Source organism: Petromyzon marinus, unplaced genomic scaffold (genome assembly GCF_048934315.1).
Source record: "Petromyzon marinus isolate PM22_M1 ecotype Great Lakes invasive population unplaced genomic scaffold, UKy_Petmar_22M1.pri1.0 PM_Scaffold_510, whole genome shotgun sequence".
NCBI lineage: Eukaryota > Metazoa > Chordata > Hyperoartia > Petromyzontiformes > Petromyzontidae > Petromyzon > Petromyzon marinus.
The window spans coordinates 17,501-31,706 of NW_027423514.1; the positions used below are offsets into that span (position 1 = coordinate 17,501).

At 46.5% G+C, this 14,206-nt stretch overlaps 1 protein-coding gene across 1 annotated transcript in view; it reads left to right on the plus strand.

Moving 5' to 3' along the window:
- The first annotated feature begins 5,658 nt into the window (after window positions 1-5,658).
- The window catches only part of LOC116937463 (cytosolic carboxypeptidase 1-like), a 40,165-nt gene continuing 31,617 nt past the window's right edge, over window positions 5,659-14,206 (plus strand). The window contains exons 1-4 of the mRNA XM_076064545.1: window positions 5,659-5,994; window positions 8,822-8,896; window positions 10,055-10,221; window positions 12,318-12,368. Of these exons, the coding sequence (XP_075920660.1) occupies window positions 5,924-5,994; window positions 8,822-8,896; window positions 10,055-10,221; window positions 12,318-12,368 (364 nt within the window). The 5' untranslated portion in view covers window positions 5,659-5,923. The remainder of the gene's footprint in view (window positions 5,995-8,821; window positions 8,897-10,054; window positions 10,222-12,317; window positions 12,369-14,206) is intronic.

Below are 14,206 nucleotides of genomic sequence, written 5' to 3' on the forward strand. Positions count from 1 at the left end.
GAAGTGTGATGGTCTTGACTGGAGTATCAAGTGGTTGTTTCTGTATGGAGGGAGAGACAGCTTGGCGGATGGTACGGTCAGAGTAACCATTCCTTTTGAGGGCCAGGTGTACATGTTTTCATTCACTGGTCAGGTGGTGTTGGTCCGAAATGCAATGAGCCCTATGGTATAAAGTTTTGATGAGAGAATTCTTTTGGGCTGGGTGGTGGTGGGAATCAGGTTTCAAGTAGGAATCTGTGTGGGTGGGTTTCCTGTAGACAAAATGCCCCAATGAGCCATCAGGTCTCCTCTCAAACAGAACATCTAAGAATGGTAGCTTGCCATCTTTCTCCACTTCCATGGTGAATTTGATGGCGGGATGTCTGGAATTGATGTGGTGTAGGAAAAGGTTCAGAGCTGGGAGGCCATGTGGCCAAATGACGAAAGTGTCATCCACATATCTCTTCCACAGGGAAGGTCTGAGGGTGGAAGTCTGTATGGCGTCTGATTCAAATTTCTCCATGAAAATATTGGCTACCACTGGTGATAAGGGGGATCCCATGGGGGTACCCTCATTTTGTTTGTAGAAGGAGCCATTCCAAGTGAAGTAGGTATTGTTGAGGCAGTACCTAACCAGTGCAGGTGTGTCGGGGTCTAGTCCATGTTGGACCAAATTTTCAATTATTTCAATGGTATCAGGTACTGGGACCTTGGTGAACAAAGAGACCACATCGAAGCTGACAAGGATATCGTCAGGGGACAGTACAACGTCTTTGACCATAGAGACCAATTGAGCTGAGTTAAGTACTGCTGAGGCGGTCTTGCCAGTGAAAGGCAGCAAGGTATCTGACAGAAAACGGGCTAGTCTATAGGTAGGGGAGTTGATCGTGGATACGATGGGTCGTAGTGGGGTGCCTTCTTTATGAATCTTGGGAAGACCATAGAATCTAGGGGGTCTTGCAGCAGAAGGTTTTAGGGAGGCACATTTAGTTGGGTCGATTAGGGAGGTCGAACTTGTGATGATCTTGTTGGTTTTTATCGCTAGGCTATTAGTAGGGTCATTTTTTATTTTTGAATAACCTCCATCATTGAGCAGATTCTGGATTTAGTTGTTGTATGAATTTTTATCCATAATAACAGTAGCGTTGCCTTTATCGGCTGAGAGGATGACTATATCACTTCTGTTTTTCAAATTCGCGAGTTCAGAGCGTTCATTTTTGCTGATGTTACTAATGGGTTTCTTAGCATTCTTAAGAATAGTGGCTATTTCAGCTCTCGCAACGTCTGCTTGGATGTGTCCTATGCCTTTGAGGGCTACATCGACCTGAGAGATGACATCATCTATTGGTATGTGTATAGCCCTCAAAGGCGTAGGACACATCCAAGCAGACGTTGCGAGAGCTGAAATAGCCACTATTCTTAAGAATGCTAAGAAACCCATTAGTAACATCAGCAAAAATGAACGCTCTGAACTCGCGAATTTGAAAAACAGAAGTGATATAGTCATCCTCTCAGCCGATAAAGGCAACGCTACTGTTATTATGAATAAAAATTAATACAACAACAAAATCCAGAATCTGCTCAACGATGGAAGTTACTCAAAAATAAAAAATGACCCTACTAATAGCCTAGCGATGAAAACCAACAAGATCATCACAAGTTCGACCTCCCAAATCGACCCAACTAAACGTCCCTCCCTAAAACCTTTTGCTGCTAGACCCCCTAGATTCTATGGTCTTCCCAAGATTCATAAAGAAGGCACCCCACTTCGACCCATCGTATCCACGATCAACTCCCCTACCTATAGACTTGCCCGTTTTCTGTCAGATACCTTGCTGCCTTTCACTGGCAAGACCACCTCAGCAGTACTTAACTCAGCCCAATTGGTCTCTATGGTCAAAGACGTTGTACTGTCCCGTGACGATATCCTTGTCAGCTTCGATGTGGTCTCTTTGTTCACCAAGGTCCCAGTACCTGATACCATTGAAATAATTGAAAATTTGGTCCAACATGGACTAGACCCCGACACACCTGCACTGGTTAGGCACTGCCTCAACAATACCTACTTTACTTGGAATGGCTCCTTCTACAAACAAAATGAGGGTACCCCATGGGATCCCCCTTATCACCAGTGATAGCCAATATTTTCATGGAGAAATTTTAATCAGACGCCATCCAGACTTCCACCCTCAGACCTTCCCTGTGGAAGAGATATGTGGATGACACTTTCGTCATTTGGCCACATGGCCTCCGAGCTCTGAACCTTTTCCTGCACCACATCAATTCCAGACATCCCGCCATCAAATTCACCATGGAAGTGGAGAAAGATGGCAAGCTACCATTCTTAGATGTTCTGTTTGAGAGGAGACCTGATGGCTCATTGGGGCATTCTGTCTACAGGAAACCCACCCACACAGATTCCTACTTGAAACCTGATTCCCACCACCACCCAGCCCAAAAGAATTCTCTCATCAAAACTTTATACCATAGGGCTCATTGCATTTCGGACCAACACCACCTGACCAGTGAATTAAAACATGTACACCTGGCCCTCAAAAGGAATGGTTACTCTGACCGTACCATCCACCAAGCTGTCTCTCCCTCCATACAGAAACAACCACTTGATACTCCAGTCAAGACCATCACACTTCCATATATAGCAGGCGTTACTAAAAATATTTCCAAAATTCTAAACAAACACAAGATCCAGGTCCGGTTCAATACAGTACACAAAATTCGTGATCTGATCCCATCCGTGAAGGATGTCATTCCTGATTTACAGTACCCCGGGGTTTACAAATTGAGTTGTACCTGCAGTGATTGCTATATCGGTGAGACAAAGCGACATGTCTCTGACCGAATTCGCGAGCACAAATCAGATTTGAAACACGGCAAAACGAATTCTTCTGCCGTGGCTGATCACTGTTACAACGCTGTGGGTGATCACGATATAATTTTCTCCGATACCAAGGTTCTTTGCAAACCCACGGGCTTTTATCAGAGATTTGTTCATGAAGCAATTCAGATCTACAAACACAGACACAATTTCAACCGAGAGGATGGTTTCAAATTAAGCAACCATTGGAAAGATGTTCTAAATCGAACTAAACATTAAACTAATTTCAATGGAACAGTATATTTTTCACGTAGTGGTACCCCAAACTTTCGCAGCTCTTATAAATTCCCTTTTCACACCATCAATAGGTAAACTCCCCCCCCCCCCCCCGCGCCAAACGGCACGTACACCACCTCTTTCCTAAAATCCGCCAATCAAATGCTATTTTTATGCTAATTTCTTTGTCAGAACACCTTGTTTGTTCGCACACAGTTTAAAGGTCCGCTGTCTGAGCATGGTTGTGTTTCGCTAAATTCTCCTGTTTGATGAGTACTAGGTGCCTCGGTGAATGTATATGCTCTGACTTTAACATAGCTATTTCTGTGACCAGTTACAAGCTAATCACTCAGCTATTTCAATGCTAAATTCTATGCTAATTCCTTTGCCAAGGGGTACCTCTGCGAATGTGTATACTTTAACTTAGCTATTTCAATGAGCCATTTCAATGCTAAATTATATGCTAATTCCTTTGTCAAGGCGCTTTGTGTTTTTCTTCTCACACAGCTTAAAGATCGTGATCTAAGCGTGGCTTCTCCCACTCCAGCGCTGTCCTCCAGACAGTCTCGTCCCTTCACCTGATGAAGGCCGCTTGTGTTGTGGCCGAAACGTCGTGATTTTTTGTTATTTTATTTTCACCTACGTGACTTTACCCAATAGAACCAAAGAGTATTTAGTGAGTGTCCATGTTGGTTAGGTTAGTTAGCGAGTGTCCATGATGGTTAGATTATTTAGCGAGTGTCCATGATGGTTAGGTTATTTAGCGAGTTTCCATGATGGTTAGGTCATTTAGCGAGTGTCCATGTTGGTTAGGTTATTTAGCGAGTGTCCATGTTGGTTAGGTTATTTAGCGAGTGTCCATGATGGTGAGGTAATTTAGTGAGTGTCCATGATGGTTAGGTTATTTAGCGAGTGTCCATGATGGTTAGGTTATTTAGCGAGTGTCCATGTTGGTTAGGTTATTTAGCGATTGTCCATGTTGGTTAGTTTATTTAGCGATTGTCCATGTTGGTTAGGTTATTTAGCAAGTGTCCATGTTGGTTAGGTTAATTAGCGATTGTCCATGTTGGTTAGGTTATTTAGCAAGTGTCCATGATGGTTGGGTTATTTAGCGAGTGTCCATGTTGGTTAGGTTATTTAGCGAGTGTCCATGTTGGTTAGGTTATTTAGCGAGTGTCCATGATGGTTGGGTTATTTAGCGAGTGTCCATGTTGGTTAGGTTATTTAGCGAGTGTCCATGTTGGTTAGGTTATTTAGCGAGTGTCCATGTTGGTTAGGTTATTTAGTGAGTGCCTATGTTGGTTAGGTTATTTAGCGAGTGTCCATGTTGGTTAGTTTATTTAGCGAGTGTCCATGTTGGTGTGTATGTTGAACTTCTTTCACACCGTACATAGCCAACCATTCTCATCGGAGGTGCGGGGGAAGGACAACAAACTAAGCACAAAAGCAGTTCTCAAGAAAATGTATTTTCAATCTAGATTTTAAAAATGCGTAGCCCCAGTGACTTCCTAATATCAGAACATTCCAGATGTGCCCTCTGGCGGACAAGTGCAGTACCACAACCATTCAATTAGTGGTTAAGTCTGCTATGTGGTGGACATGTGCAGTACAGGCCAACACAGTACACCAGCAGTTGCCGCTGTCAGACGTCACTCGCGCATGTATAGTGTAGTGTATAGTAGTGTATAGTGTAGTGTATAGTGTAGTGTATAGTAGTGTATAGTGTAGTGTATAGTCGTGTATAGTAGTGTATAGTGTAGGGTTAGGGGTTGGGGTTTGGGGTTAGGGGGTTTTAGGGTTAGGGTTAAGGGTTAGGGGGTTAAGGGTTAGGGTTATAGGGTTAGAGTTGTAGGGTCATAGGGTTAGGGTTATTGGGTTAGGGTTATTGGGTTAAGGTTAAAGGGTTTAGGGTTAGGGTTGGGGTTAAGGGTTAGGGTTTGGTTTAGGGTTTAGGGTTAGGGATAAGGGTTAGGGGTTTGGTTTGGGGTTACGGTTTAGGGTTATAAGGGTTTAGGGTTAGGGGTTAGGGTTAGAGCAATTAGGGTTAGGGATTAGGGTTATTAAGGTTAGGGTTATTAGGGTAAGAATTATTAGGGTTATGGTTAGGGTTAGAGCAATTAGGGGTTAGGGTTAAGGGGGAGGGTTAGGCTGTTAGGGTGTTAGGGTTAGGGGTCTAGGGTTTAGGGGTTAACCCCCTAACCCTGGCCAGCACCACGCCCGACCGCCTTTGTCTCCCTAGTGGCGATGTTTACACACCGCACCAGGTACTCATTTGAAGCTGAATCGACCTAGGGGAGGCCCGGGACCGGTTCAGATAATCGTCACAGGTGTTGGCCGTGAGCGGGAATCGAACCCGGGTCGCCAGGTTCATAGCGCAGCGTGGCGCTCACCGCTGTAACACAACAACAACAACAACCGCCATTCGCCACTAAGTGGCGGTGACGTCACCACGACGCTTGTGCCAGGCTGTAACACAGCGACTTCGTCACCTGCAGCCCGGGGCAGCCCCAAAGTGGGGGGGGGCTCCTCGGGTCCCATTCGCCGCATGGCACACGGCGGAGCCACGCCCCCCGTGACGTGTCACCGCAATCCGCCCACGAGAACACGCCCCGCGTGACGTCACGGCTCTGTTGCCACAGCAGCCCGTGGACCGCAGAGGATCGTTGCCGTGACAACGCGGCCTAGTCAGGCGGGCCCCGCCTATCTCTTTCCTCCGTCACTTTTCCACCTCCCCGCGTCAATTGGAGACCTAAAAGCTGTCGATTCCGACGCCGCTTTGCCCGCGCGCGTCTCTCGCTGCGACGGGGAGAGCCGGAAAAAAAAAGAGGTGAAATGTCTTCGACGGCAGAGGTACGGCAGGCGGGCAGGCTGGCCAGGCAAGGCGTAGGCTTCACCACATCGAGGTAGGCCCCCGTCTGCCGGCTTTGGAGCGAAGCGATTTTAAGCGTCATTTGTTTCATAGCGCGCCTGCTTATTTATTGTTGAGACTTGTTGTTATTGTTGATTTATTTTGTTCGTTTAATTGGTTTGGTCCTAATTTTAGGGAGTTTATGCTGTACTGATAAAATGCTGCATTGTTACGTAACCGATATTGAACGGGTCATTACGCAATCATAAAAAAACATGATTATTGCCTTATTTTTAAAAACTTTATTTTTTACACTTTGTGTTAATAGTTATCGCGTGTAAGCTCTATCTTGATTTGATGTGTAAGCTCTGTTAAGAAATAACGCACACATTTTGTGAATATCACCAATTACCTCGTACTTAAAAAAAACCTTGATTATATATTTTTTACAAACGTATGTGTGTATATATTAATGTTTACCTCTTCTTTGGTTCTTTCGGTAAAGTCACGTAGAATGAGAATAAAATAATAAATTGATAAAATAACAATAATATTCTCACGACGTTTCGGCCACAAAACAAGCGGCCTTCATCAGGTGAAGGGACGAGACTGTCTGGTAGGACAGCGCTGGAGTGAAAAAGCCACGCTCAGATCACGACCTTTAAAAATGTTTACCTGTTTCATAGTTCATTATTCGCGTGTCCTACTTACACAAGATGTGGATGGTTGTGCATGTGTCACAAAGCCATCACATTGACTCACTATTTTATAAGTGCACAATCTAATTATATAACATTACTAATTATATAACATTACTAATTATATAACATTACTAATTATAACATTACTTATTATAACATTACTAATTATATAACATTACTTTTGTAACACATCATTTTGGTAAAATTGCCTCCTACCGTGTGTCATCATCATTGTTGTTATTGTTTCAATTGTGTATTTGTATATCATCATTGTTGTTATTGTTTTAATTGTGTATTTGTATATCATCATTGTTATTGTTTTAATTGTGTATTTGTATATCATCATCATTGTTATTGTTTTAATTGTGTATTTGTATATAGTGAGTTACACTGCTGCACACAGTACACGTGTTCATCTACGTGTGAGTAACCAGCCTTCGTTACATTATTATTACTATCTTTATAATCTTACTCTTTAGAAAACCGTAGTCATTCAACAATTAACTTGAATGTATCTTCAAGGTTTGCATTTATCTGGGTGCTGTTACTTGAGATGTAGTGGTGTGGGGTCTGTGTCCATTACTCAGAGTTATATTACCATATTAATTTTTCTTATTAATGCGAATATGTTAGCACGCGTTTTAATGTATCTGTAAGGTTTTAATGATTTACGCGTCTGTAGATAACGATCAACAGACACGTTTCTCTTGATTATAACCAAGAGAATTGCCGCATTGTTACGTCGTGTTGCGAGTGTGGTGTCCAATGTTAGTTTAATTGTGTTAATTTGTATAGTTGTAATTATTTTGTGTTAATTGTAACCACTTACTCACGTCTGACTTGTAAACGTACTGCATTATGCAGAAGTATGTTCACCAAGTGTGCATGCGTGTCTGCGTACAAGTGTGTGCACAGACAGAAGTGCACCTAGCCTGGCACAATCTGCGGTGACGTCACCGTCACTTCGTGCGTGAGAGTCCGTGTGTATGTACGAGTGTGTATCAGTGTATCTATATATGAGTGTGTGTTTATGAGTGAGTACGTGAGTTTATCTGAGTGAGTCGGTGAGTGTTTATGTGTGTATCTGTGAGTGTGAATGTGTGTTTCTGTGAGTGAATGTATGTATCTTTAAGTGAGTGTGTGTGCATTTGTGAGTTTGTATATCTTTGAGTGTGTTTATGAGTGTGTGTATCTATGAGTGTGTGTGAGTGTGTATCTATGAGTGTGTGTGTATCTAGGAGTGGTTGTGAGTGTATCTATGAGTGTGTGTATCTACGAGTGGCTGTGAGTGTGTATCTATGTGTGTGTGTGTTTGAGTGTGTGAGTGTATCTACGAGTGGTTGTGAGTGCATCTATGAGTGTGTGTATCTGTGAGTGTGAGTGTTTAAGAGTGTGTGTATCTATGAGTGGCTGTGAGTGTGTATCTATGTGTGTGTGTATCTATGAGTGGTTGTGAGACTATCTATGAGTGTGTGTGAGTGTGTATCTATGAGTGCGTGTGTTCATGAGTGTCCGCCCACCCCCTGGTAGGTGCTCACGTACAGCACTTGCCCCAACAGTCTTTGGAGGCTATACGGGGGAACTTTGTCTTGTGTTTGACACGGCAGCGCTATTACGCATTGCGGTGTTGCCAGCCATTGAAACCCAAGAAACAGACATGCACACATACACATACACTCACACACACTCATACACACACATACACACTCATACACACACAAGACAAATATTCCCCGTATAGCCTTAACAGACTGTTTGGGCAAGTGCTGTTAGCGAGCGCCTATAAAGGCCGGCACGGCACATGAGGGGGTGGGTGGGCTGCACCACGCCCGGCCGCATTTGTCTCCCCAGTGATGACGTTTACACACCGTACCAGGTACTCATTTGAGGCAGAGTCGACCTAGGGGAGGCCCGGGACCGGTTCAGATAATGGTCACTGGTGTTGGCCATGAGTGGGAATCGAACTCTGGTCGCCAGGTTCATTAAACAGCCGCGCTAACCACTACACTACCGCACCCCACTCGTACACACACAGACCCCCCTCCCCTACCTCCACCTCCCCATCCTCCTCCAGCAGTGGATAAAGAATGCCTGATGTTGGATGGTGACCTCTGGGTGAGCCACTTGACCTACCCCACCCCCCCGTGTGTGCATCTCGCCTGCCGTGTCTCCCGGAGACAGTGGAGACAGGGGAGAGAGACATGGACTGCAGCCGTCGGACGCCACGACCAAGCGGAGAGACCTAGCGGACAACGGGTGAGGCGGAGACAGCATCTCCACCACGTGTCTACTCCGTGTTTCCGCATCCCCGTGTCTTTGCGTGGTGTGTCTCCATGTGTCTCCGTGTGTCTCCATGTCCCCGTGTTTCAATGTGTGTCCACCTCCCGTGTGTCTCTCCGTGTGTCTCTCCGTGTGTCTCTCCATTTGTCTCTCCGTGTGTTTCTGTGTGTCTTTCCCCGTGTATGTCTGTGTCGCCATGTCCCAGTGTCTCTGGGTCACGGCCCACAGTGGTAAATATCTGAACTGGTCTTGAGCCTCACCTGGGTCCACTCAGCCTTAAATGAGTACCTAGTGCGGGATATATCATACATCAGCACTGGGGAGACAAAAGGGGCCATGACGTTTAATAGGTGCTACTTGTTAGCAGCACTTGACCCAAGAGCCTGTGTGGGCTACACGGGGGACATTTGTCCGTGTTTGTATGTGTCTGAGCCAGTGATGGCATCAGCTGTATTTAAAGATTCCTCATTAGCCAGGCAGGGTAGAGTTACACTGACAGAGACGTACATAGAGACGCACATAGAGACGCACATAGGGACACACATAGGGACACACATAGGGACACACATAGGGACACACAGAGACACACACACTCGGAAACACAGAGCCAGACTAAGGCTGCCATTCGGTTCACAGTGTTAATCACCGAAACTTGCAGACCCAGACTAAGGCTCTGGGAGTGTTTGCCACTGTGGGGTGCCATGGTGGCGAGATGTTAACTACCACGCCTGGTATGCAGGGATCGTAGGTTCGATCCCAACCCTGATGATGTCTGTTGTATATTTGCAATCTGTATCTCTCTGTCTCCCACCGTGGTCGAGTGAAAACTTCTTCAAGTCCTCCAGTTTTCCCCTCCACATTTAGAATCATCATCACACGGTCAGAGTATTTGGCTGGTCTACATTTCCACATGATGATAAGCCACTTTGTCGAGCTGTCATTTGTGGCAAAGTCACTTCGGCAAAAGAAGCTACATAGCCCATTGGACCTTACCTGGAAAAAATGTTTAGTTTTTTAAATGTCACTGTTAATCATTGCTTTATACAGAACCAGAAGAAGGATCCCATAGGGTTCGGTGTTAACCACTGATGCTCACAGAGCGAGAGTAATTAATCCGCAAATTGTGCCTCATAGTCTGCCAGGACTGCTGAAGCGGCTGGCGAGGAGCTGGGGGGATCGGGGCGCCTTGGGGAACCTTGGGGGGGGGGCCCAGTTGTGCAGGGACAGTGAGGACCCCCCCCAGGATCTCACGGAGACGCGGAGCATCTCAGCAGAGATCCTGCACAGCGTGAGAGAGCAAGGCGAGTGTACTGTGCGTGTGTGTGACAGTGTGTATGTGTGTCTGGCAAAAACAACCCCCTACCTCCACGGTGGTGCCGGACAGTAACGCTGTGTTTGATGTGAGCAATGCCATGGAGGGGAGGCCAATTCAAAAATCGGCGTTTTCCTTGATGGCGCTTGTAGCCACCACAGAGGCCAAATGGGGGCTCTAATTAATTACCACAAAACTACGTGAAACATATCAAGCTAAGCTTGTGCCAGAAGCACCTGGTCTGGAGTGATTGGAAGGCATGGCCCAGACCATCTGAATAACAACGGTAGAAGGCTGCTTGACTTCTGTGCAGCTCATGGGCTGGTAATTATCAATACGCTGTTTTGTCATCGGCGCATCCACACAATGTCATGGATGCATGCTGGGTCTAAGCAAAAATGTCTGTTGGACTATATAGTGACGGAACAGTGGATGCGGGCCCACGTCTTTCACACCAAGACCTACCGTGGATCTGATCTGCCCACTGACCATCGGCTTGTCATCTGTAAGATGCGCTTGCCATTCTTCCACTCTGGTGGTGGGTGTACATGTAGGACCCCATTAAAACCCACAGTGATTGGTCTCATCATCACTTGCAGGTGGGGTTGGCATCCTCTTCCTGATGCCGAGGGGAAATGGGCGAGGTTTTTGACTGTGGCTCATACAGCTGCAATGGCTGCTTTGGGCACATGGCCTAAGCCTCCCCAGAGACCCTGGCTGACGGAGGAGGTGTTTTGGCTGGCTGAGAAAAAGCGACAGGCCCACTCCTACTGTCTACAGCATCCCATGTCAGAGAATGAGGAGGCTCACTGCAACCTTCGCTCTGAGGTTCGGAGAGCCGTGTGGCGCTGCAAGAATGGGCAGTGGTCGTGGATTGCTGAGGAGATGGCGTTTGCCTCAGCAGCCCGCGATCGTAAATCACTCTTTAACTCCATCAAAAAAGTAAACTGCAGCGCCACACCTATCACCATCATTAGGGGAAAGATAAGTGATCTGATCTCCAACTCCCAGGAACAGGTTTGCAGATTTTCTGAGCATTTCTGTGAGGTCTTGGGGAAGGGGAAATCCCTCAGCATGGAAAACATCATGGGGCAAACTGGGGATGACCCTGCTGAGGCTGTGGTGCCTCAAATATTGAAAGTAGTGACTCCCTGTGAGTGGCTGGCTGAAATGCCATCTGTTGAGGAAGTACTGAATGCGATCGAGAGTCTGAGTGCAGGAAAAGCGCCGGGCAGAGATGATCTCCAAATTGAAATTCTAAAGGGGGGTGGCGTTTGTGCGCAGACTGCCCATATGACATTACAGTCTGGACCAGTGGACGGGTTCTGTAGGATTGGAAGGATGCGCTGGTGGTCCCCCTCTTTAAGAAGGGGGACCGCACAGACTGTAACAACTACAGGGGCATCTCCCTCCTCAGTGTGCTGGGAAAGGTCCTGGCAAGGATTATTCAACATCGTCTTGCGAGGCAAGCTGAGGAGAGGCTTGCGGATCTCCAATGTGGCCAGAGCAGTCCTGCACAAATGCCATATTCTCTGTCTGTCTGCTATGATACCATCAATAGGCCAGGGTTCTGAGTTCTTCATGCTTTCGGGGTCCCTGGCTAACTGCTCACAATAATTAAGGGGCTTCATAAAAGTGGGCAGGCCTGGATAAAGCTGCGTGTCTGGGAGTCGGAGCCATTCCCTGTTCACCTTGGGGTGCGACAGAGATGTCCTCTGGCTCCCACATTATTTAACTTAATCTTCGACCACGTCGTTCAAGAAGCTTTCCATGGATGTAGCTGCATGCCCAGCCACCATATGCCTAAGAAGCTTCCGTTTGGCCAGATGGAGGGGGCTCAGGTGCTGCATGGGCCAGAGAAGAGATGGACTTATACGGTATAGGAGGATATGGAGCTGATTTAACTGACCAATGACTGGTACCAGCGGTGTCAAGATTGGCCTCTGTGTACCTCTGTCTATATCTCTGAATCTCTGTGTACCTCTGAATCTCTGTAAATATCTCTGTGTGTATCTCTGTATCTTACTTTATGTGTGCACCTCTGTATCTGTCTCTTTGTGTATCTCTCTGCATCTCTCTGTGTAGATGTGAAATCAACGTGGAGAAGTCTCCATCAAGATGTGGAGTTGAGTCCTGGTGAGTGACTCGGGGTGAGTGAATCAATGAGAGGGACTTCAGTCCAAGTGCTGTTGGCATGTAGCACCTATTAAGGCCGCCGCGGGACACGAGGGGGTAGGTGGCCAGCGTCATGCCAGGCCGCATTTGTCTCTCCAGTGGCGATGTTTACACACTGCACCAGGTACTCAGTTGAGGCTTAGTCGACCTAGGGGAGGCCCAGGACTGGCTCTACAATTTTATGGACGTCGTCTGCTTCAGAGATTAAATATGCTGTTTATTATGGATTTTGATGTGCTGAATTCAATATGACAATTAAATCAACTGATTGGCTACTGTTTCCAGGATATTTAAGTTTTTACATTTTACGTCTATGTATAGCGTAGATAGAGTTTTACTCATAAATTGTAAACCTAGGTTTTTTTATGTGTTTATGGCTGCTTTACATGATCACATGTCACCTGCCCTGTTCATGTAACACTTAAAACATCAGCAAAAGTGTTGTATACAAACATTTATTATGAAACAAAAAGCAAAAAATTATGTATATGCAGAGGAGTAGTGTGAGCAACCACGAGGGAGCGAACAGAGGGAGGTGCGAGCGAGTTGACGGCCGAGGATGACGTCATGTCACGGGGGCTGTAAAGGGGGGTACCTTCGGGAACAAAGGTGTATCTGAGCTAGGGGGAGGAGCCGCCAGAGGGGTACTTTAGGGGGACCCCGTGACGAAGGCGTGGTCGTTGTGGGAAGCCAGGGCGAGGATCGGCTGGAAGAGGTCTCTCCCTCCTCGTCGCCGGGCGGTGTTGGATGAACCCCCGTCCCGTGCAGACGAGTGGGAGAGCCAAGGGATAGCCGAGAGCAGGGCTCCGAGTAATCGGTAAGAATCGGCTGAGAGAGAGAGAGGGTTCTCTCTCCTCGTCGCCGGGTGGTGTTGGATGAACCCCCGCTCTGGTCAGACGAGTGAGAGAGCCCCAAGGGATAGCCGAGGGTAGGACAATATAGAGTTCGGGGGTCAAGGGTAAGGACCAAGAATAGAGAGCACCTACCTCTGGTGTGAGTTACAGTGTTGTGTGAAACAGTGTTAATAAACGGCAACAGCCCTTATGGTAAATCCCGTCTCCGTGTGGTCTACTGCACAATATATAAGTACATAGTTTAGTCCTAATTCAGTGTCTACTTGGCGCTTCTTGGCTTGTCTCTTGTATTCATTAAATGGAGCATCTCTTGTTACTGTCCAGCAATAGTCTGCCAGCATTGATGGGCTCCATTTGCCCCAATAGCGTTTCTCCATCGTTGCAATGTCCTGGTGAAATCGCTCGCCATGCTCGTCGCTCACTGCTCCGCAGTTCGGTGGGAAAAAATCTTGATGAGAGTACAGAAAATGTATATTTAGTGACATGTTGCAACCAAGGCTTTTGTATGCCTGGAGGAGGTTTTCCACCGACTCCCTGTAGTTTTCTGCCTTGTTGTTTCCAAGAAAATGTGTTGCCACTAACTGGAAGGCGTTCCATGCCGTCTTTTCCTTGCCACACAGCGCACTGTCAAATGCATCATCTCGAAGAAGTTCACGAATCTGAGGACCAACAAAGACACCCTCCTTTATCTTAACTTCACTTAACCTTGGAAATTTTCCACGGAGATACTTGAAAGCTGCTTGTGTTTTGTCCATGGCTTCGACAAAGTACTTCATCAGACACAGCTTGATGTGTAAGGGTGGTAACAAAATCTACCTTGATTCAACAAGTGGTGGATGCTGAACACGTTTCCTCCCAGGCTCCAACGACTGTCTGAGTGGCCAATCTATCTTGATGTAGTGGGAATCTCTCGCACGACTATCCCATTCGCAGAGAAAGCAGCAG